The sequence below is a fragment of the Bos grunniens genome, chromosome 2 (assembly GCF_055505025.1).
Source record: "Bos grunniens cultivar Pamir isolate PY7600 chromosome 2, Bosgru_T2T1.0, whole genome shotgun sequence".
Taxonomy (NCBI): domain Eukaryota; kingdom Metazoa; phylum Chordata; class Mammalia; order Artiodactyla; family Bovidae; genus Bos; species Bos grunniens.
In genome coordinates, this window is record NC_141166.1 from 98,094,055 (window position 1) to 98,116,349 (window position 22,295).

Consider the following 22,295-nt stretch of genomic DNA (forward strand, 5'->3'; position numbering starts at 1 on the left):
TTTTGGAGCCCAGAAAAATAAAGTCTGACACTGTTTCCACTGTTTCCCATCTATTTCCCATGAAGTGATGTGACCAGATGCCATGATCTTCGTTTTCTGAATGTTGAGCTTTAAGCCAGATGTTAATCTCATCTTAAAAATAACTTCACAGCAATATCCATACTGATGGTTGATCAAAAATCTGGGTACCATGGTTTAGTCTAGTTGACTTGTAAAATTAACCATCACAAATATTTACTATGTATCAAACACCATGGTAAGAAAGAGGTAGGGAGAAGAGCAAAAAGGCTATTCTCTAAATGAATAGCAGTGTTAAAGGATATTACTGCTACTACTGCTAAGTCGCTACAGGCGTATCCGACTGTGCAACCCCAGAGACAGCAGCCCACCAGGCTCCCCCGTCCCTGCGATTCTCCAGGCAAGAACACTGGAGTGGATTGCCATTTCGTTCTCCAATGCATTAAAATGAAAAGTGAAAGTGAAGTCGCTCAGTCGTGTCCGACTCTTTGCGACCCCATGGACTGCAGCCTACCAGGCTCCTCCGCCTATAGGATTTTCCAGGCAAGAGTACTGGAGTGGGGTGCCATTGCCTTCTCCGAAAGGACATCACTACAGTGTGCTAAATGGAGCCAGAGGTGGTATACAGTGTATTAGGACACAGCGGCTGAATGTTTCTTAATTCAGCACTGGAGGGGGAGGATAGGTAAGGGAGGCTTCTTTGAGGTAAGTCTTGAGCAACACAATGATTCTTCACCAACCCCAGTCTCCCCACGACCCCCACCGCCATCACCCACCCCCATTCCCCCCCACCACACACACCCCTGCCATTCAGGATACCTGTCCCATCCCACTCTCTTCGCAGTCCTCAAATTAGCTCCCAGTCAGTCCCACCAGCCTGGGTAACCATGAGCAGTCCTCACCCACTGGACAGTGGGGAAATAGCTCCTCTTGTGGGGTGAAATACATGGGAAGTAACTTGTCTCCACTTTACCAACATGTTCCTGTAACACCCACTCCGCAGATGGAACTCCATTCTCAGTCCAAGCATCTTGGCGTCCAGAGCACCACCCTCCCAAGGCCCCTCTGGACTCTGCTACTATCTAGGAAGGTTCGGTCACCTTCCCCAGAGTTGCAGTTTGGGGGTTGGGCCCTCCTCCAGCGCAGGGCCCGGTAACTTCCACCTCCTGTTCGCCTGCTGGGTTTTCAGGTCCTCCCCGGGGTCGCCGGGACACGAAGGATGGTCAGCCGGGCCTTGGCGTGAGTGAATTCCGGACTGTGTCAGCTCAGCCTGGCTTCTCCCCTTGCCTCCCAAGAGAGTCTCAGTCCAGAGATGCCTTCCCGGGGATCCCGGGTGCCACCTAGCGGCAGCAGAGAGAAGACGCCGGCTTCTTTTTACAGGAACCATTCCTGAAGAGCGTTCCTCAAGCCTCGTTAATCTGCCATCCTTGGTTTTCTGTTATTTGACATTTAAAAGGAAAGTGAACGTCGCTCAGTCGTGTCCTACTCTTTGGAACCCCATGGACTAGTCCATGGAATTCTCTAGGCCAGAATACTGGAGCGGATAGCCTTTCCCGTCTCCAGGGGATGTTCCCAATCCAGGGATCGAACCTAGGTCTCCCGCATTGCAGGCGGTTTCTTCATCAGCTGAGCCACAAGCCGTAACACTCTGGCAATGCAGGAGATGCGGGATCTGAGGAGGAAGTGGCAACCCATTCCAGTCTTCTTGCCTGGAGAAGACCATGGACAGAGGAGCCCAGCGGGCTACAGTCCAAGGGGTCGCAGAGTGGAGCACGACTGAGGGACTGAACATACATACGTATAGGGAGTACGACTTTTCTAGAAACAAATCAACGCAGTGGTGACTTGAATGCGCTTCTCCATTGGAAAAGTGGGCTTCTGCTCTCCAATTCCCTTGACTGTCACACCCCTAGCCCAGGGAAAGCGCTTTGAAAGCTGCTGCTTGCTAGATCAGAATTTATTAAAAGAAATCTCTTGCTTGCCCCACAAGATCCCAGCTATCCAAATACTGCTAGCAAAGTTTTTCCAAATTGTAAGAAAAGAAAAATTGATAATTAAGCCTTTAAGTCTTATTGGCATATTCAGTAAGATCCCATTGCCCATTGAGCAGTTATGTTGATGTTCCTATAAAATCATACTTGACAATACTGATTACTAGATTTGGGGATATCACCCGCCTGTAAAAATCTCAAAAATAATTCTAGGACTTAATCAAAGATTGAAATAATTTTTGCTTTCCCAAGGAAGAACATTGGAAAAAAAGCAATTTCTACTACCATCATTTTCAAAAAGAAAGGGAATTATAAAACCAACCAAGTAAGTAAGGATATAAATCATAGATCTAAGACAGGGCTTAAAAGATCAAGGATATCTTTAAAATTTTTCAAATGTTGAAAAATAATTGCTATTATGTTACATTTCTTTGTCTTTTTCTGATACAAACTGTCAATCTGGGGGTGGACTGTGCATCAAAAAGTGGAACTCAGAGTGTTCAACCTGTTCCTAAACTGTTTTGTTGATGATTAATGGCCACAATCCACACAGGAATTTTCTCTTAAATGGAAGAGGCAACCATTCATAGTGCTGTTTCTATTCAATATGAAATGTTCAAAAAAAAAAAAAAAAACCTGAATAAAGCTGAATAATAAAAGCCATGCATCCCAAGCTACAAAGAAAGCTAATAGTAGGAGACCAGTGTTTGATTGTTTTCTTTGCTCAGAAAACAAATTGCTGGGCCTTCTGGGCTCAACTCAATGAGCTCACCCTAGGCAAATGCTCACCTGCCATTGAGTCACTGTGTAAATGCTTCCACCATTATAGGGACACAGATATTAATACTGTATTTGATCAGTCTGCACTTTCAAGTCTATTTTATTGGACAGTGTTTTTTTTTTTTTTTAATTATAATAGACCTGTGTTCAATATACTGCTTCTCAAATCTATGATGAAGTCTTGATCAGAACACATCACATAATTTTAATATTGTTTCCATGAGATTATTACCAATTATAACCAACTCCTGAAGGATATGATTTCCAGCAACATCTTGTAGTGATAAGCATGGAGAAATAAACCTATGTAAAGAAAAGAATAGCCCAGAGTCCTGATTTAGCCCAGTGTATTTAGGAGATGGGGGTGTTAATCCTAGCTCTAGTAACATGAACTTTGAGGTTTCAGTGACCTCAATTGATCCACCCAAGAAAGAATGGTGGCTCAGACGGTAAAGAATCTGCCTGCAATGCAGGAGAATCGGGTTCGATCCCTAGGTCAGAAAGATCCCTTGGAGAACAGAATGGCTACCCACTCCAGTACTCTTGCCTAGATAATTTCATTGCCAGAGGAACCTGGTGGGCTCCAGTTCATGAGAGTCACAAAGAGTGAGACAAGACTAAGCAACTAATACACACACACACACACACATACACACACACACATACACACACTGTCCTTCCCAGTTCTAAAGTTCTATGACTTTATTGTGAGTGCATTGATGGCCACCAGGCAGTATGAGACAGAGCAATGTGAATGAACGCATATCCAAAGAACAAAAAAGTTATATTAGAATCTTAGTTCTCAAAGAAACCTGTTCAGAAGAATATTACATTATTCTGATAAAGACTGAATTTATAAATCAGAGTTTATACTTTGGAATTCCACTGAGTCGTAGAAGCCTAGTTTTGTGTTTTCAAGCTCACTGAAGTTGAAAAGATAGAAATCGTGTAGGAGAAGATCACAGAGAATTTGGTGATGAAGGGAAAACAGAAGACATATTTCATCTATTTGTGAAAAATGGAATAAAACACAGAAAGTTGACACAAATGTAAAGTTTTAAAAGCTAAAGAAGCTCTGGTTTATTTAAAGGAGGCAATTAAAAATAATCAATCAAGAAAAGAGTAACTAATAATTACCAAACTACAGGACTAAAAGAATAGGTAGATAGAAAAAGAGACAAAACAGCCTCACATTTGGAATGAAAGTAGCAAATAAAATTGAAAAGTTAGTCTTCAGAGTTCTCAAGGGCTCACTTGTCAGAAATTTTTATCACAATCCACATTTCTTAATTTCTATGATCAGATATGGTAAAGAATAGATAATTCTCAATCTAGAAATAAAAGGAAACTATACAAAGTAAGAAGCTGCTCTAACTAAAAATAGAGTGAGAAGTGAAGAGTTGAAAGGGGAAGAGGAGGGCAAGTGATTTAAAAGGAAGTTTTATTTAGGGCTGATCCCAACTTTCCCACACTGACCCCAAAACTGAAAAGTTTATTTAGCTTGGATACTATGAAGAAAACTTATACTGTACAGGCATAAAAGGGGCAGCATTATCTGCTCCTCTACTAAAAAAAGTTGAGTAGGAGTGGAAGCTGATGAATGGGAGATGGAATTTTTAAATTCATAATTTTAAAAATATATGTAATTCTCAGACTTTGAGGGGTTATCATAGCTTCTATGAAAGGTGGGTTACATGGCTTTCTCTGGAATTATGTTTTCTTTCTGGGCTTTCATAGTTGCTCAGAGGGTAAAGAATCTGCCTACAATATAGAAGACCTGGGGCCAATCCCTAGGTGAGTAAGATTCCCTGGAGAAGGGAATGGCAACCCACTCCAGTATTCTTGCCTGGAGAATTCCATGGACAGAGGAGCCTGGCAGGCTACAGTTCATGGGATCACAAAGAGTCAGACATGACTGAGCAACTAACATTTTTGTTTATCAAGGTATTATTAAACAAAATAACTCCTTGCTTTTTTCCAACTATGCAAATATATTTCAAGACATAAAAATGAAGAAATACAAGAAATGAGAGGACCTTGGAAGGTTCAACTCATATTAAGCCAAAAAACAGAGAAAGTCTAAGGCAGGTTGTCCAGAGTTTTGCTGCTATTGTCATGATAAGCCAGTATAAAACAAAACAAAAAACTATAGCAAAATAATAAAAACAACCCTTGTCTTTGTAGCTCTCTTCATTTGAATTTAACATTGTGGGAATTCAGCAAGGTGTAGGGAGAGGATTCTCTGCCTCAGAAGACTCCACATCTGTATTTGAAATCCTGAGTCACTCGCCTGACCAGCTGCATAACCTAGGAAGTCTCTACACCTCTCTAAACATGACTATGCACTGGGGAAGCAGGGACAATAATTCTAATCTCACAAGGTTTGGTGATTAAGAGAGCTATTTTATATAAGACATGTGACACACAGATGTTAAAAACCTAAAAATTAAGTTCCTGCTATTATAAGTTATTGACTATTACCTGTTCAGAGCTCATCATTCAAAGCCCAAACCACACTCCTTGAATGTAACTGTGACTATTTAACTCTTTATGGCTTTGATTAACGTTTTCTTTGGTGGTGAAACTGCAGCACTACCGTGATAAAATCAGCAGCTTCAACTCCAAATAGACTTTCTTTGTCTTAAAAACAAAAACAAAAAACATTGGCATCTGAGCATGATCAAAGAGTAGAAGGATCTAGAATCCTAACTCTAATATTGATTGCTATACTAAAATTTTTCTCAAATTTTATATAAAATTATACTAAACTTAACTATAATTATAATACTATAATTAACTATACTAAAATTTTTCACAAAAATGATTCTACTAAAAAGTAGAATCAATGACTTCTTCAGTTTGACAAAATATATTTGAAAAAGACAAGTATATCAGTAGAGAAATGAATGAAGTAGATGAACAGAGAAAGAAAAACTGTCAATAAACATGAAAAGATTTGATCTCATTAATAATCAAAACAGAAAATTAATACAGCAAAGATGTAATTTTTATTTAATATTATTTTGTAAGTTATAACACTCAGAAGTGAAAGAGGGGATCAATTACATTTCATCTTTATACATAGATGGAGTTTCATTTACAAACTTTAGGGAGTACAATTTGACATATTTGCCTCAAGAGTCCTAAAAATGTTTATCATCTTTGCAGTTGTATTCCCACTTCCTCTATATGAAATAATCAGAAAAACAAAATTTTATTTAAAATTTCTACTGCAGAATTATTTCACAAAAGTAAAAAATGGAAATAACCTACATATCTCCAAATCAAAATGTTTAAATAAATTTTGATAATACATATGATGGCATCAGATCAGATCAGATCAGTCGCTCAGTCGTGTCCAACTCTTTGCGACCCCATGAATCACAGCACGCCAGGCCTCCCTGTCCATCACCAACTCCCGGAGTTGACTCAGACTCACGTCCATCGAGTCAGTGATGCCATCCAGCCATCTCATCCTCTGTCATCCCCTTCTCCTCCTGCCCCCTATCCCTCCCAGCATCAGAGTCTTTTCCAATGAGTCAACTCTTTGCATGAGGTGGCCAAAGTGCAGAAGTTTCAGCTTTAGCATCACTCCTTCCAAAGAAATCCCAGGGCTGATCTCCTTCAGAATGGACTGAATATTTATGATGGCATAATATTATGATGGCATAATATTCTGTATTTAATAATATTTAACTAGAGCACCGTGCTCAGTCACTTCAGTTGTGTCCCACTCTTTGCAACCACATAGACTGTATCCCACCAGGCTCCTCTATCCGTGGGATTTTTCAGGCAAGAACACGAGAGCGGGTCTCCCCGCTCTCCTCCAGGGGACCTTCCCGACCCAGGGATCAAACCCAAGTCTCCTGCAGCTCCTGCTTTGCAGGCAGATTCTTGACCACTGAGCCACGGTGGAAGCCCATTTAATTACAGTAGCTCACTACTCTATCAAATGAAAAGTAGAATCATAAAATCAAATGAAAAGTAGAATCATAAAACATATAGGATATGATCTGAATTTACATACATATGCATAGAAATAAGGATTAGGAGGAAATATATCAAAACATTAATAATGATTGTCTTTGAGGTATCAAAGTAAACGATGATTTTCACATTTTCCAACACTTTTCCCTAATCTCCTATAATGAACACATATTAATGCTGCAGTCAGAAACAACAAGATTTTAACATCACTTCGCACTCTGTTAAAGTACTTAGTTCATCGACAGTCACTGAGGATATCATAGGGATATCTTCAGCCAACTCTTCTGCATATGCCTTTAAAAAAACACTGATCGTAGAGTCTGGTATTCACCCACATGTGCACTACCATGTTACTCCATTGCTTATAGCAATTCTACTTTCAAGTTCAAAAATTTAAATTTGTGTTCTGAAAATAGGCTAGTGTATTTGAAAATAAGGCTATCCCTGAAAATTCAGATACATGAATATCACATAATGACCCTTGCTCTATACTGGAAGCTTACCTGATCTCCAGGACATAAACCAACAAACTAGCCTAGCTTGATGATCTTTCTATAACATTTCCTCTCATCTTTTGTTTTAGAAGAGGGTCAAAATCAGCATGGTGACTTTCCCTGAGTGTGTAGAAGACAATCAAGAAAATGCTGACTGCCCACTGGGTGCATGACACTCTATTAAGCAAGGGGTACCTCTAACCTGACTCAGCAAAATAAGGTTTGTTAGTGCATTAATGGCTCTTTGTATAGACGGCAGCTGTAAGCAAAATTCTCCATAAGCAAGCTTAATGCTATGGTAAACCAACAAAAAGAGCCGAAGCAGCCCCTAAGTGCTCTCCTGAAGGTGATAAATGACTTTTCAAGTTGAACCAAATACTTTAACCTAAAAAAGCAGGTAAGCAATACCACTTTTACAATGGACTTTATCTGTGTATGGATAATGACCCTCAGTTGCAATTTCCTAAGAGAAGAAAAAAAATCCTCAACCCATGCTAATGAATGAAACATAGACTTATTTATCCTAATTTGATTTCATTTCTCTCTATGCCATTTTACAGACTGAAGATGATATACACAAAAACATTTTAATGTGTACAGAAACTCCTTACTTATATAATAGAAGTTAACAAAAGTAAATCAATTATTTGTAATCAATTATTTGTTGTTTTGTTGTTACAGATGCAAGTGGTTAAACTTAAAAAAAAAAAAAAGTAGGTTAGGAAAAACTGAAATGAAAAGGATCTGTCCAGTCTCACATTCCAGAGGCACCTACTCTTAATTATTTTTGCTTTAGGGTATTGTCTTATCTTAGGGCATTAATCTAAAAATACAGTGCTTTTCTTGATTAACCAATTTGAACAACTGTCTGCTGACTTTACATGCCCTCCAATTTGGGAAGTAGGTCAAGTTTATTGAGATATGATTTACATACTGTAACATTCCTCCTTTTTAGTATACAGATTTGAGTTTTGACAACTTCAGCTCAGTCATGCCTCCCCCAAATTTCCTCTTACACCTTTTAGAAAACTACCCCCCTACCCCAACCCATGGCAAACGATGTTTTCTGTTCTTATACATTTGCCTTCTCTAGAACGCTAAATAAATGTGTAGCCTTTTAATTCTGGCTTCTGACATTCGACTTAAGGCATCTGAGATTCATTCATGTTGTTGCATACAAGTCATTCAATGAGGATGAACCTAGAGATTATCATACTAAGTGAAGTAAGTCAAACAAAGACAAATATCATATAATATCATTTATAAGTGGAATCTAAAAAAGATACAAATGAATTACTTACAAAACAGAAATAGAAAATTTTTTAAATTTTTAATTAAAGAAAGTTCATTGAATGAAGGTTTGAGTTTGTTGATTCATTCACAAATTAAAGGACATATTTCCCCAGTTTTTGCTGATTAGGAACAACTCTGTAAGAAATATTAATATACAGATTTTTATATAAAATAAGTTTCATTTCTCTTCTCTAAATATTTAGGAGTGAGATTACCACATTTTATAGAAAGTGTATTTTAAATTTATAGAAAGTTACCAGTGTTTTTCAAAGTAGTATTTTATATTCCTATCAGTAATATTTAAGAGCTCCAGGTACTTAGCAGTCCTGCCAGGACTTGGTATTGTCATCTTGCTTTTTGTTTGTTCGTTGTTTTGTTTTTTAGCCATTGAAACAGGTATGTGGTGGCATGTCATTGTGGTTATAAGCATTTCCTCATTTTTTTTGGTATGCTTATTTCTATTCAGGTATCTTCCTGTTCAGGTCTTTTGCTCGCTTCTTACTGGGTTCTTTGTTTCCTTGTTATTGAGTCCTGAGAATCCTTCATGTATTCTGAATTAAGTGTTTTATAAAATATGTATGTGTCTTGCAAATATTATCTCCTGGCTTTCAGCTTGTTTTTTCATTCTCTTTTTTGCACCTTTCAGGGAATAGAAGTTTTAAATTTTGATACAGTCCTATTTATCAATATTTTCTTTTATGGATCATGTTTTTGGTGCTTGCATCTAAGAAATGTTGCCTAACCCAAGAGTAGAAACTTTTCTTCTAAGTTTTTATAGTTTTAGATTTTATTTTTACATTCATGACCTATTCTGACTTAACAATTACAACCATGCCAGGCGTGTTTTGAGGTTCTTTTCTCTCTGTCTCTCTCTCTTTTTTTTTTTGCCTATTTTTCCAGCAACATTTGTTGAAAAGAATGTCCTTTCTCTATTGAATTGCCTTTACACTTTTGTAAAAAATCAATTGATCATTAATGTGTAGACCTATTTCTTGTTTCTCTATTCTATTCCATTAATCAATGTTCCTCTCTTCTTTTGCCAACAACACACTATCTTAATTACTCTAGATTTATAAGCCTTGGATCAGGCACTGAAGATTTCACTTTTCTTCTTTTTCCAAATAGATTTGGTTTTCATTTCCATTTACATGTAATTCCTATCTGCCAATGCAAGAGAGATAAGAGATACAGGTTCAGTCTCTGGGCCAGGAAGATTCCCCGGAAGAGGGCATGGCAACCCACACCAGTATTCTTGCCTGGAGAATCCCATGGACAGAGGAGCCTGGCATGCTACAATCCATAGCGTCACCAAGAGTCAGACATGACTGAAGTGACTTAGCACATAATTTTTTTAAAGCTTGGTGAATTCTGCAAAAATCCCTGCTGGGATTTTGATTGTGATTACATTGAGTCTACAGACCTATCTGAAAATAGCTCACATATGAGCAACACTGAAGCTTCAGTTCAGAGAATATAGTATATCATTCCATTTATTAAGGTCTTTAAATTCTTTCAACTGTGTTTCATATTTTCCAAAATAGAGATTTTCCACATATTGTGTTAGATTGACACATAAGTATTACATGAATTTTTTGATGCCACTGTACATGGTTCCTTTTTCCAATTTTTAAATTTCCATTACTGTTATATAAAAAATAGAATTGATTTTTTTTATATTAAGTGTATCATGCAACCTTGAACTTCAACAAGAACTTATTGGTTCTAAAACTTTTTTTGGAGATTATTTTATATTTTCTATATATAAAATCAAATTATCTGTGAATAGACAAATTTGCACATATTCCTGTGTAATTCATATGCCTTATATACATTTTTCTTATCTTAATGTATTGGCTAGGACTTTCCATTTGGTATTGATTAGAAGTAGTAAGAACAGACATCTTTGCCTTGTCCTCACTCTTAGTGAGAACTGTCCAGTCTTTCACAGGTAAGTACAAGAGAAGGCAACGGCACCCTACTCTAGTACTCTTGCCTGGAAAATCCCATGGATGGAGGAGCCTGGTAGGCTGCAGTCCATGGGGTCACGAAGAGTCGGACACAACTGACCGACTTCACTTTCACTTTTCACTTTCATGCATTGGAGAAGGAAATGGCAACCCACTCCAGTGTTCTTGCCTGGAGAATCCCAGGGACGGGGGAGCCTAGTGGGCTACCGTCTATGGGGTCACACAGAGTTGGACACGACTGAAGCAACGCAGCAGCAGCAGCAGCTGTTAAGTTTTCTGAAAAAGCTCTTTCTCATGTTAAGAAGTTCACTTCCATTCTTAGTTTGGTGAGTTTGTATTACTGATGTTGAGTATTGTCATCTGGTTTCTGTGAATCTATTGATATTGCCATATTTTTTCTTCTTTACTCTACTGAAATGATGAATTGTAATATTAGATTTCCTAACATTGAAAAGTCTTGCATACCCAGGATAAACCCTGCTTGATCATGATGTATTACCCTGTTATTATATTGTTGAATTCAACTTGATATTTTGTTGAAGATTTTTGCAGTCTCTATGAGTGATATTGGTCACTTTTCAGATGAAAAACAATTTGTTTTAATGATTTTCTTTTTTTTTTTTTTCCTTCAATCATTTTGTATTCTTACCGCTATTTCATTCCTCTACCTACTTTGAACTTAATTTATTCCTTTTTATTGTATCTTCTTAAGTTGGTACCTTAGATCAAAAGTTTACAGACTTTTTCCTAAAGGGTCTGCTGCTGCTGCTGCTGCTAAGTCGCTTCAGTCATGTCCGACCCTGCGAGACCCCAATAGACGGCAGCCCACCAGGCTCCTCTGTCCCTGGGATTCTCCAGGCAAAAATACTGCAGTGAGTTGCCATTTCCTTCTTCAATGCATGCATGCATACTAAGTTGCTTCAGTCATGTCTGAATCTGTGTGACCCTATGGATGGCAGCCCACCAGCCTCCTCTGTTCACGGGATTCTCTAGGCAAGAATACTGGAGTGGGTTGCCATTTCCTTCTCCACTTAACGGGTCAGACAGTACATATTTTAGTCTCATGGGCTGTACAGTCTCTGTTGCAGCTACTTAATTCTGCCATCATTGTATAAAAGTAAGCATAGACGATACATAAATAGGTGTTGCTGTGTTTCAATAAAACTTTATATACAAGTTGGACAGCCAATGGGTCATAGTCTGCTGACCCTTTATTAAGTCATCACTTAAGACCTTTCTTTTTTTCTGCTATAAGTATTTAAAGCTCTAAACTTCCTTCCCAGCAACTGCTTCAGCTCATCCATAAATTGTGCTATGCTGTGTTTTTGTTTTCACTGAGTTTAGAATAATTTCTATATTTTGTGATGTTCTGGGATCTGTGGGCTATTCATATATGTGTTGAATAAATTCCAAATATTTTGGGAATTTCCAGATTGTTCTGTTATTGACTTCTAATTTAAATCATTGGGGATGAAAAGACATCATCTGTATGATTTTAGTTATTTTTAATTTCATTTTTATTTATTTCAGAGTCTAACATGCATCTGACCTGAAGAATGTACCGTGTGCACTTGAAAATAATATGTATTCCATTGTCAGGTGGAGTGTTCTATAAACGTTATTCAGGTCAAGTTGCTTAACTTTGTGATTCAAATCATCTTTATCTTCACTGATTTTCTGTCTTCTTGTTTTATCAACCACTGACAGAGGATGTTAATATTTTCAACTTATATTTGAATTTGGCTATTCTTCTTTTTAGTTTTTGAAAGTTTTGCTTCACATATTTGAGAAGTTTGTTAATGGGTACATAACACATTAAGATTATTACGTCCTCTTGATGTATATTTATTGTTAGGAAATCTCTTGCTTTATCCCTGGTAATATTTATTATTATGACATGTCTTTCTTTATCACTGCTGATATTCTTTGCTATAAAATCTACTCTCTCAAAATTAATACAGATATCCCAGCTATGCTTAATATTTTTATTGTTTATCTCTCTCTTCATTTTGTTACTGTTAATATAGTTACTCCAGCTTTTTGGTGCTGAATGTCTGCATATTATAGATTTCCCGTCTTCATATTCTTAACTTTATGTGTACATATGTACACCTGCAAACATACATGCATGCGTGCTAAGTCACTTCAGTCATGTCCAGCTCTTTGTTACCCTATGGTAACAGCCAGGCTCCTCTTTCCATGGGATTCTCCAAGCAAGAATACTGGAATGGGTTGCCATGCCCTCCTGCAGGGGATCTTCCTGACCCAGGGATCAAACCCACGTCTCTTAGGTCCCCTGCATTGGTGGGTGGATTCTTTGCCACTAGCACCACCTGGAAAGCCCACATACATACCTGCTGCTGCTGTTGCTAAGTCGATTCAGTAGTGTCCAACTCTGTGCGACCCCATAGACGGCAGCCCACTGGGCTCCTCTGTCCCTGGGATTCTCCAGGCAAGAATACTGCAGTGGGTTGCCATTTCCTTCTCCAATGCATGCATGCATGCAAAGTTGCTTCAGTTATATCTGACTCTGTGCAACCCTATGGACAGCAGCCCACTAGGCTCCTCTGTCCACAAGATTCTCTAGGCTAGAATACTGGAGTGGGTTGCCATTTCCTTCTCCAACATACATACCTATGTGTATATAAATGGTTTTCTTGACAAGAACATATGGTTGGGTATTGTTTTACATCTAGTCTTCCATACTTATCTTTTAACTGGAGTGTTTAGAGCATATACACTTAATGTATGTATCAATGTGGTTATGTTTAAATCTGTTATCTTTTTATTTTTATATCTTTCCTTTTTTTCCTCAATTTTTGCCTTCATTTGGTTTAATTGACTGTTAGTAATCTATATTATTTCTAATATTAGTTTATAAGCTACATCTCTGCTTCCTTTTTAGTTATTACTACAAGATTTATAATATGCACCTTTAAATTATCATAGTTTAATCTAAGAACCTTATTATCATATTCTTCTATTTCCCTCTTCTTGTCTTTTGTGCTATTAACCTCATATGTTTTACACACTTGAAAGAAATCAATAAAATTGATAAATCTCCAGCTAGACTGATCAAGGTAAAAAGAAAGAAAATTCAAATGCTCAATGTCAACAACAAAAGATGGGACAGCACTACAATACTATTGGTATTAAAAAGTAATAAGGAAATACTATGAAAATCTTTATGATAATGATAATATCCAAAGGAGAGTTCAAGTCCAGCTGTTTTAACAAAGTCAACTTTCTTCTACATGCAAAAAAGCAACACTTTTTAATATAATAGAGCTAATATTTATAGAGAACAGCTATAGGAGAAAAAGATTTTAAAAGGGAGAAAAGTTCATTCAACTATGCATTTATTATTCTTTAAGGAATCTTCTGCTAATCATATAATTATTCCTTATTCAGTGTTTCAAATTTAGCGTGAATGGCCTATTTCCTGGAAATAGTGGAATTTGAGGGCCAATGCAGGAGATTCAGGACACGTAGGTTCGATCCCTGGGTCAGGAAGATCTCCTAGAGGAATGGCAACCCACTCCAGTATTTTTGCCTGAAAAATCCCATGGACAGAGGAGCTTGATGGACTACTACTCTGGGTTCGCACAGAGCTGGACATGACTGAGTGACTAAACACACATGCAGTCTCCCTATGGTTTCAGAGAGGTAAAGCTTCACAGTGCAGATCTTTACCCTTGAAGAGCAATAACGGAAACAGAAAGGAGAAAAAAAAGCACATTTCTAGAGGATCAGGCCAGGAAAATGTCATGGGATGGAGCTATGATATGTGATGAATTAATATTCTTTAATATATTTTGGCTCTGTTTTAAAACAATCTGGTTCCTGAAAACTGTTAATCTGGATTACCACCCTCTAAATTAACATCTCTAAACTAAGCATGCATTTACGAAACTAGACATTTTGCATTAAAATGATCATTGTCCAGATCTTGATGGATTAGATTTTTTTCTAATCTGGTTTTTGACCACAGTATTAATTCAATCATGGCACTGAATGAAAAATTTACATGGAGCTTAATCAACATACAGAGATGTGGCATCTATCTCTGTCATTTTACCTTAGCATGAGACAAAAATGATAAAACAAATTAGAAGAAAATATATGTGTTTTACTTGCAAAATTAGAGAACCTAATCATTTTCTCGATGTGAAAAGTTTAATGAAAAAGTAGATTGATCTAATTTGGGATGCTTAAGTCACTGACACATTTAAATTGTTTTAAAAAAATAATAAGCCAAGCTCTTGAGTCATACTGAATGATTCACCCATGAATTCTTGAGGGGATTAATTTAAAACAATTCCAAAGACACAGTATCTTCATATACCTGCTCTAAATAAGAAGAAGACAATGGAAGAGGGCAGTTATTCTGGAGGAGAAAAAGGGAAGCATCAGGACAGAACAGAATCTAGTTGGTCAATCAGAGCAGGTGAATTCAAGAGCCACATGATAAGGCAAAAGAGTGAAAAATATTGGAGGGTTGGCTTCTATGGAAATAAAAGTCTTCCTCATCTCTTTCACACTCCTACTCACCTCCTCTCTCTCTGTGTTACTTTTTGCTAGATCCCTAAATGCAAAGCAGGAGTGATCATTATTGTTCAGGTTCCAGGGAACTAAAAGGCCCACATGCTTCAGGGATCCAGTTTTCAAAGAACATGAAAGGCACAGACCTCTTGGTCACGACCCTGTCTCCTACTTCTTTTCACAGCAAGCATGGGAAGGGCAGCACCCACTTCACCACAGAACACAACCAGCCACCCTTCTCCACAGACTCTGCCTTTCTCCTACTTAGCAGTCACCCCTGAGATTACGGCCTGGAACTCCTGTCAGAGCTGCCATGAAGGCTGAACTACCATGAGCTACTGAAGATAGAGGGCCCCCACTTCATCACTCTGGCTTCATCCAAGAATTGCAAGACCCTTTGATGGTATTGTAGTGTCAGGATCTAGGATTCTGACTTACCACAAACCTCCTTTCTTTATCCTAGGTTATTTAATTTTTTAAAGTTTAGAAAAAGGGAGGATATTAGAGTTCCACCATACAATTCAAGGCCAAAGTACCAGGTGGCAAAGAAAGTTACCTTGACTTATTTTCCCTCCATTTTCTACATGCCCCCCTTAGTAACTCCCCTTAGACTGGAGGAGACACACAGCTGAACCGAGACAGTATTCAGGTATTCCTAAGTCTGTTAGCAAAAGTGGAATTTCTTCTTCTTATTATTATTACTATTAAAACTACTTTTTAACAGCTTTATTAAAATAATATTCCATACAATTTGCCAATCTAAAGTATATAATTTGATGGCTTTAGTACATTCATATACTTGTGCATTCATCTGGAATTTCTATATCACTTATGAACATATTGCAATATTATTCCAATTTCTTAAACAACATAAAGATAAATCTTGAGATTTTTTACTACTAGCTGTGAAAAATTTTTAATATGAAGTCATAAGCAATCAAAAATATAAAAAAAAAGCCACACAGATATAAATGTTAAAGAATGATAGATAATACACACTCTATTACTAAATCTTTTCCTTTTTCTCCTGTTTAGTTCTGTTTTCTATTTTTTATTTGAAAATTAATCCTGTTGTTTGATTATTTATTAAAATAAACTACTTATATGCATATGAACATATCTGTTTGAGCTAATTAATGATTCATGCCCACAGTTGATCATTTATAGGATACTTTTCCCCTACATATCTCAAAATGAAGCCAACACTAATTATTTGGTAGCAGGTCAAGACTTAGCTAGAGCGGGAACTACACAGCCTCTGGATGATATTTATATATCCCTGACCCTCTCCTGAAGGACTTGAAATCACTCTCTTAGGAACATGTTCTGGAACCTCAAACTGTGTCAGGTTATTAAGTCGTATGTGACTCTATTCATTCTCCTCTCTCCTTAACTTTTTCTTATTTACAATAGGAGATGCAGCTTCTGCCAAGAAAAATACAACAAGCTTGATCTCAGCTACCGCCTAGAGTTCTTTCAGAAGGAGAATACAGTTGGCCTCCTTATGCATAGGTTCCACATTTGTGGATGCAACCAACCACCTCCAGAAAGTTCCAAAAAGCAAAAACCGAATTTGCCATTTGTTGGTGGGCTTCTTAGATGGCACTAATGGTAAAGAGCCTGCTTACCAATGCAGGAGACATGAGACACAGGTTCAGTCCCTGAGTTGGGAAGATCCCCTGGAGGAGGGCATGGCAACCCACTCCAGTATTCTTTCCTGGAAAATCCCCATGAATAGAGAAGCCTGGCAGGCTATAGCCCATAGGGTTGCTAAGAGATGGACAGGACTAAAGCAATTTAGCATGCAAGCACAGCAACTCTTTACATAGTTTTTACCTTGTACTTACAACTATTTACATAGTGTTTACATTGTATTAGTTAATATAAGGAATCTAGAGATGATTTAAAGTATATGGGAGGATGTACATAGATTATATGCAAATACTACACAGTTGTATGTAAGGGACTTGAGCATCCTCAAATCTCTGTATCCCAGGGTAGAACCAGTCCCCGTGTGCTCTAAAAATGGATTTGAAAGTAACAATCATGTACAAAAAAAAAAAAAAAAAACTGCTTTCACATAATAATAAATCATTCGCAGAGTCTAGAGAGTACTTCTTTTTCACACATTCTTTCATGTTAAGGTACTCCTTCCTGTCAGGAAAGTCTGAGTATCCCTCACTGTTGACTAAGCCGTGGAGACATCCAGTTCAAAGGCTTGGAAGTGACCTATTCAGAGATACTATGGAGATGGCAGCAGAACAAGAACAGAAGCTTTAAGAGACAACGACAGGAAAATAGGCACATTTTCTAATACAAAGGCTTGGAATTCATATATTTGAAGCAGTTCATCTCACTACAATATTTTTTTTAGTGTTAGATTGCCAGATAAAAGTACAGAATGCCAAGCTAAATTGATATTAGACAGCAATTAATTTTTAATATATGTATGTCCCATGTCATATTTGTAACATAACTAAAAAATTATTTGTTGTTTATCTGAAATTCAGTTTAACTGGACATGCTATGATTTGCTAAGTATATGACTATTTAATGTAGCTTTTATCTGTAAATGCCTTTGGCTCTAGATTTTTAAGCTTCAGGTTAGTCTTACCCACAAAACTCCAGACTCAGTACAACCAACTGCTTACTTGACATCTCCACTCAGTGCTTAATAGACATTTAAAGCTCAACATACCCAACTCTCTGCCTCCATGCCTCAGTCCTCCTCAGACTGCTCCTGCAGTTAGCTTCACCCCTCTTAATGGTCTCTTCTATTGCTTAGGTCAAAACTGGGTGTCATCCTTTGCTCCTCTCATACTCTCACACCTCAAATACTTCATTTTTGCATCTTTGTAGTAAAACGGAGGAACTCTCAGTGGGTCCAGGCAGTAGAGACAATGAAGAAATATGCCCCCAAGTACTCCTGCACAGAGTTGCTTCTAGTCCAAAGAAGTCTCTTTTTCAGAACCACGGAGCCTCTTGCTACATTTGTGTCAGTCAACCAATAAATGACTGTCCTTAAAGAAAGGCAAAGGTGACATCTTTTGCATGATAAACTCAGTCAGTCCAATGCTTTCACTTTCAGCTCAGCTTAAAATGTGTAGTAGGAACTGCTAACTGCTGTTAAGTGGGAAAACAAGACAAAACTCATCACCTGAAACCCCCACTCCTACTCAAGTTATTAAATAAAAGTTCTCTTTTCACTTTTAGAGTAATAGCACCTAGCCTTCTAGAGGCCTAATAATCCTTTCCAACTAGAAGACAAAGGACTTTCATAAAATAAGTAGAGGATATACAATGTGTAAATCTGTATAATACCCAGGTCCAGCTTCAAATTTGAGAACCCCAAGACATTTTCTGGCAATTTGGTGTTTAGTACACACGATAAATGTTGTGAGATCATGTCAGGTCTTCCTTATCAAACACCAAGGAACACAGAAACAGATAATTAGAGCAACTCAGAGCAATATAATTTTTTTAGCCAGTCCAGACCAATAAACATTTTCTCTAAGTTTCTACCAGACCAGCAGTTACCCTCTGAGATTCTCAGCAAGGAGCAATGATTTCTACTCTGCTGTCAAGGCTTAACGCGCCTAAGGTGCTAGAGATGCTGGAGGAGAACAGCCAAAGCAAAAAGGGTTTATTGGTTCATCAATATTTTCAGATATTTCAAGTCCTAGGCCTGGTGCTCAGCAGAGTCAAATTGGAAAGCGATGTTTTCTGTCATGCAGTTTTGCTATGTCACTGTGTCAATAGCAACTTCTCATATGTCAATCATGGCATGTATGTTTTCAAAAGATGGTAAATGTGATTAACAGTACAATTTGTAAGTGACTAGGTCAAAATTATTGAAGGTAACTACATGAGAAAAACAATTTAAAAGATGAAATAAATTACCTTGAATCCCTCTATCAAATAATCAAAGATTTTTATAAAAGCAAGAATCAAAAATGCAATGCACAATCTACATTTTTTCTGTGGGACACAAAGAGAAGTAAAGCTTCTTAAAGAGATTTGAAACTGATTTCATTCCACATAGAAAAGTTCACTGTAAAAGTTCGATTTTGATAAGTACTTTTCTACTATATTGCCACATTATCTCCATATCAGGCATTTTCCATAGCCTTTGCCCAATAGCTCAGTCAGTAAAGAATCTGCCTGCAATTCAGGAGACCCCAGTTAAATTCCTGGGTTGGGAAGATCCCCTGGAGAAGGGATAGGCTACCCACTCCAGTATTCTTGGGCTTCCTTGGTGGCTCAGCTGGTAAAGAATCTGCCTGTAATACAGGAGACCTGGGTTCTATCCCTGGGTTGAGAAGATTCCTTGGAGTAAGGGAACAGCTACCCACTCCAATATTCTTACCCAGAGAATTCCATGGACTGTATAGTCCGTGGGGTCACAATGAGTTGGACAAGACTAAGCAACTTTCACTTCTTTTTTTTTTAATTTCCAGGAAACAAGCAAATTTGAAGGGATGATCTATTTTCTTCGTTTTTTTCACATTTTAATTTCAAAAGTTTCCATGCCTTTTTGAGAACATAGCAGGGCATATTTTCCTATGTTGCTATGCCTAGTGTTTCTAAACACCGAAATTTTCTAAAGATTCTGTCACATAATAAACCTTTCAAGCTAGATTAAAAAATAATTGAGTCTACTCTTTAAATGTCTGCAACAAAACTATTAGTTCCCTGAAATAAAAAAGGGTGTACAGATAGCCTTCAGAGGCAACTTGAGAGGTACCCAGTCAGAACTGTGATCTCCAGCAGACTGTGTATGTGTATGTAAAAGTGTGTAAATTCAATTAAATCATCAAGAGCACTTTGAATACTCCAAGTTAGTGGAGTTTCTGCCCACTTCTTATAAAGATTTTCCTTAGCCATTTTTCTTCCCATTGATGAATTTACTGACTCTGAACACAAATGTTTCCCTTTATCACATCATCTTCTGGCTAAGTCTCTGGGTAACCGCTCTCCTAAGAGGCTGGCCTTTTCAAAGATAAGAAATGTTTTAATCCTCATATTGCATCAACTGATCACTTCCAACAATTAAATTCTCATTTAAATACAATGTTTGGTAAGTCTCTCAAACCATCTGAAACACTGACTGTGCATTTGACAGCAATCATACTATTCAAAACATTCTCCCCAATATGTGGCTAAGATGAAAACTACCTGGAGTATAGCTATTAATATCAAACAGATTGTCACAAAAATGCATAAAAATCATCTTTGGACAAAATACAGCCCAACGGAAAAACACCGTAGTTTTTATGTGCAAATATTTTAAATGTCGTTTTGGGATGTTTAAAGAATGAGTTAGCAAGGAATCTGCTCCTGGTGTCTCTCCGTAACCCAGAATAACGTTATAATGAAAAGAGTTTTAGGGTTAAAGGATTTTTCATCATAGCACACTATAATTTTACTAAAAGATGCATTTGCCCCAGTTTCTAGTCAACATTATAAAGAAATGTTTAATTTCTAGCTTGGGCCGAGGGTTCTATTTAGCCTATCAAAGCACAGACCTGTTATAAACGCTGGGACTCTTGCCAGAACATTTTTTCCCCTGCAACTCTTAGTAAAGATCATACCTCGAAAGCACTGTGCCTTGCAAACCACGCAGATTTAAGCTCCCACTCCCACCTACGGAGCTTGGCACCAGCGGCTTTTGAGGTAACCCTCATCTCTTAAAACTCAGACTGAATTGCCACCACCACTCCCTACCCTCCCACCACCGTCTCCCCATCCTTGCTCTCCGGAGCTCAGCACAGAGCATCCCTAAAGCCCCAGCAGAGTGAACTCAGGGTGTCACCCAACTCCCAACCCTGCGCACACCCACAAACACTCTCCTACTCCCTCCGCTGCAAACTGCCCCCCAATCTGTCACTCAGCTCCCCTCAGCTCCCCCCTAACACTATACCCCCACGTCCCTGTAGCTTTTCCCCTCCTCCTAGTGGCTTCATCCTCGACACACCTGTCTACCCCGCTATCAGACGTCAGGTGCCCACGCTGAGCCCTATCCCACGCCCCTCTCAATCCAACTGGCGCTACCCACCCTTCCCCGAGGAAGGTCATTTCGCTCGGAGCACCTTCTTCCCCCGTCCCTCGCCCACCCGCAAACAGCCCCCGACTTCCACCCTCGCGGGCTCGGAGAAAAGGGAGCCTGTGGTACCTGCCGAGAGTGCGGCGGCGGCGGCGAGCAGAAGAGCCTGGCGGAGCGCGGCGCAGAGCGCTCGGGTCATGGCCACAAGGCGCCGCGCCCGGGCTGCGAGGCCCGGGAGAGGAGCGGCCGGGGCAGCGCGGGCCGCTTTGAAGTTCCCGGGGCACGGAAAGGAAGCGCAGCCCGGCACCCTTGTGAAGTGTGCGGTTGGCTCTATTCAGCGCTGGCGTCCCCCTCCCCTACCTCCCCCATCCCCCGCCCCCCGCGGCTGGCTGTGCGCGGGGCTCCAGCCACTGGCCCCGCAGCCGGGCTGGCAGGGGCGGGGGGTGGGGGGGCGACAGAGCCCGCCCCTGCCGCGCCTCCGCCCCTGGGCTCTCCGGCAGCTGCCCGGGGCCTGGCGCTGCCCAGCAGGCGGGCAAAGGCGGCTCGTGGGAGAGGCAGTGAGATCGCCCAGAGGCGGGGCGGGGATGGGTACGGAGCGGAATAAGAAAGATGGTGGGGTGGCGCGGAGTCCCCAGGACTGGGTACGCTGAGAAGCGGGTCGGGACGGGAGGAAAAGCCCTACTGAGACTTTAGGAAAACTTAAACCCTGCAGCAGTTGCTTCCTGGTGGCTCCGCTCTGTAGTCTCCTACTGTAGATCCACGCGTCCAGGTCTCTTGACACTCACTTGTCGTCAGTGCCCTCAAGGTTTTCTAACGTGATTGAGCCCTGAAACACCCAGGCTCCAGGCTCCGCCACGTCCTGGCTGTGCGCGCCTATGTGGAAGGGCGCCCTCTGTGTCCAACTCTGGAAATAATCAGTTGCCCCACTGCCTGGGTTCCCTGTAGCTGTGGTTTAAACAAATTTCTTCTCTGATCTGGTGCCTTCACGCAACCCTTCCCTCTAGCAACCCATCCTTCTATGAATGGCGACCGAAGGCAGACTACCTGCGCCACGCGATGTGGTCGTCTGCAGTGCGTAATCCAGGTTTGGAAGGAAGTAGAGGACCAAGTCCTACGGAAGATATTTTAGCAACTACAATTTTAGTAATTGAAACACTGAGGGGCAGAGTGGAATCATACA

General features: G+C 39.3%; 1 protein-coding gene across 1 annotated transcript in view; it reads right to left on the minus strand.

Moving 5' to 3' along the window:
- Positions 1-21,565, minus strand: part of ACVR1C (activin A receptor type 1C) — a 75,058-nt gene extending 53,493 nt beyond the window's left edge. Inside the window, exon 1 of the mRNA XM_086353917.1 lies at positions 21,245-21,565. Within this exon, the coding sequence (XP_086210043.1) occupies positions 21,245-21,314 (70 nt within the window). The 5' untranslated portion in view covers positions 21,315-21,565. The remainder of the gene's footprint in view (positions 1-21,244) is intronic.
- Between the last annotated feature and the right edge of the window lie 730 nt (positions 21,566-22,295).